Source organism: Nothoprocta perdicaria, unplaced genomic scaffold (genome assembly GCF_003342845.1).
Source record: "Nothoprocta perdicaria isolate Ctin4 unplaced genomic scaffold, notPer1 scaffold_59, whole genome shotgun sequence".
Taxonomy (NCBI): Eukaryota; Metazoa; Chordata; class Aves; order Tinamiformes; family Tinamidae; genus Nothoprocta; species Nothoprocta perdicaria.
The window spans coordinates 283,829-286,048 of record NW_020455854.1 but is presented as its reverse complement, the minus strand read 5'-3'; the positions used below and the strand labels follow the sequence as shown (position 1 = coordinate 286,048).

At 47.8% G+C, this 2,220-nt stretch overlaps 1 protein-coding gene across 1 annotated transcript in view; it reads right to left on the bottom strand.

Moving 5' to 3' along the window:
- Positions 1-1,342, bottom strand: part of TMEM8A (transmembrane protein 8A) — an 11,446-nt gene extending 10,104 nt beyond the window's left edge. The window contains exon 1 of the mRNA XM_026049065.1: positions 1,293-1,342. Within this exon, the coding sequence (XP_025904850.1) occupies positions 1,293-1,306 (14 nt within the window). The 5' untranslated portion in view covers positions 1,307-1,342. The remainder of the gene's footprint in view (positions 1-1,292) is intronic.
- Positions 1,343-2,220: the final 878 nt, after the last annotated feature.

The following is a 2,220-nucleotide window of genomic DNA, read 5'->3' as shown; positions in this document are numbered from 1 at the left end:
TTTTTTTTTTTTTTTTTTTTTTTTTTTTTCCTTTCTTTAAACCATCAGCAAATTCCCCTTACAGCCAGCTAGGCTAAAAGGTCAATTAAGAGCTTTCTTTTTATAGCTAAGATCTGCATCTCTCCCATCGCCTCCCTTAAGGAGGACAGACAGCCCAAAGGACACTTACCATGGAAGGTCCATGTGACCGACTTTAGTTCACGGGCACTTCTGCTTTCAAGATAAACAGCCCCTGCTTTGAAATACTAGTAAAGCAAAGTAAYGCAGGGCACATTTACTTGGGCAGCCAATTTGGCATGTAATTTGTTCCATTTCCAGATTAGCAGATTACTGCAGCAGAACAATGGACATAACAGGTCCCGCAAGCAAACATTACAGGTGACATATTAACAACCCACCTTAACTGGACTGATCTTCACAATATATTTTTATCATTTAGCTTTTGCCTCATACCTCCCTCCCTTCCTCCCTCCAAACTATGGGCAATGTTTTTGGGAAGCAGAAGATAGAAAGATATTCTATCTGAGGCTGATCTGAAGAGCAAAGAGCATAGGTCTGCATCCAAGAGAGACCAGCTGAAGCCAACCAGCAAAGTTCACCTGCTCTCAAGATCCCTGTGTAGCAGCTCCCAGACACAGATGGTCTCCAAAAAAAACCAAAGTATTCCCAAAGAAATGACCTTCCCAGATAACATGRAACTCTCACAGCCCAAAGTCTCACTCTCCACATCAGGATTCACTCTCTCACCCTTGTAAATTCTTGGTCTCAAACCCTCCAACAACTCAAATACAGCTTTGGGCAGCATTTGATTCATGGGCTTTGTATTTGCCACCTTCTAAAGTTCCTGGGTCACTAAGACTCAGCATTCCTCTTTTATCCCTGCTGTGGACACAGCTCACACTCCTCAAAAGAGGAGCTCAAGAGAAAAGCTCCCAACTTCCTCCCAAGCCCCTGCCATTCTGCCACATCCTTCGGCACCATGCGCAGGATCCTATCAGAGACAGAAAGGGCCAAAGCCACATTTGCTCAGGACCAGCAACACTAGTCTCACTGTGAAGCTCTCTGCAGCATTTCTAAGGCATCTCCTGAACATCATATCAAATCGAGATCCCCTAGAYGCAACACTAACACGAACACACAGGCTCCTACTTGTTTAAACATCAGGAAACTGCCTGCTGCAACTGGGGAGCCGACCCAGAGCCTCCTCTGAGGAGATACCTACCATGGTGAGCAACAGGGACCCGAGAAGGACAGGAGAGGCGACGCGAGCAAGCAAGGGCAGAGACACTTACACTGTGACCTCCATGTTGGTGCACTCGGGGCCTTTCCCCCTGGATGCCTGCAGGAGCCAGCGGAGCAGCACAGTGTCTTCTGGCACGTGGAAGTGGAAGAGCTTGGCGTTCCCATACCAGCTGTAGAAGGAGAGCTTCTGCGCGCTCTGGGAGAAGTACTCCGAGACATAGAGCGGCTCTGAAAAGCAGAGAGCAGAGCCATTGCTGGCGTGACTGCAGGGGCAGGGCACAGGGCTAAGTTCACAGAAGAATGCAGAAGTTTTCAGTCACTGGAGAGGAGTCCCTCTGTGTCTTTGATTTCTCATCCCATTCCCACTAAATATTGTGATTGCCTGTGTTTCTCCTGAGCAATAAGTCAGGATTGAGTAGCCAAAATTGCCCACATTGTTACTGCCAAACTGTCACCCAGAGATCAGGAAAAAATAGCTACCCTGTGAGATGTTCTCCAAGGATGACATATGACCTGAGGGACTGAGGAGGGGAATAATACCATGAGGAAAAGCTGATGGCACATGAAAGCAGGGTGGAGAAGCAGCAGCACAGCCCCAGAACCTGGGCCAGTAGCACATTGCAGATGGCTGGGACAGGACGAGGAGAACACACGGAGGACAACAGCACATGGGGAATTCACCAGCAGTTTATGGTGGATAGACAASGGTTGTGTCCTATTCCCTTTCTGCTGGGGGCACAGGCTGAAGGTATCACTCTTATATGGCTTGCGACACATGTACTGCAGAGAATGTTGTCTTCCTATAACATGCACGATAAAAATACACAGGCTGCAAACCTAAGTTAGTTTTCAGAGCACTTTGCAAAGTCCGAAGTTTCTCCTTCGTAGAAGCAAGGGCATTTGAATGGTGAAGGTCTGGAGCAGGTTGCAAGCTCAAGTGAGAGGACAAGGGTCATCCAAAGGAAGCACCATCAGGAC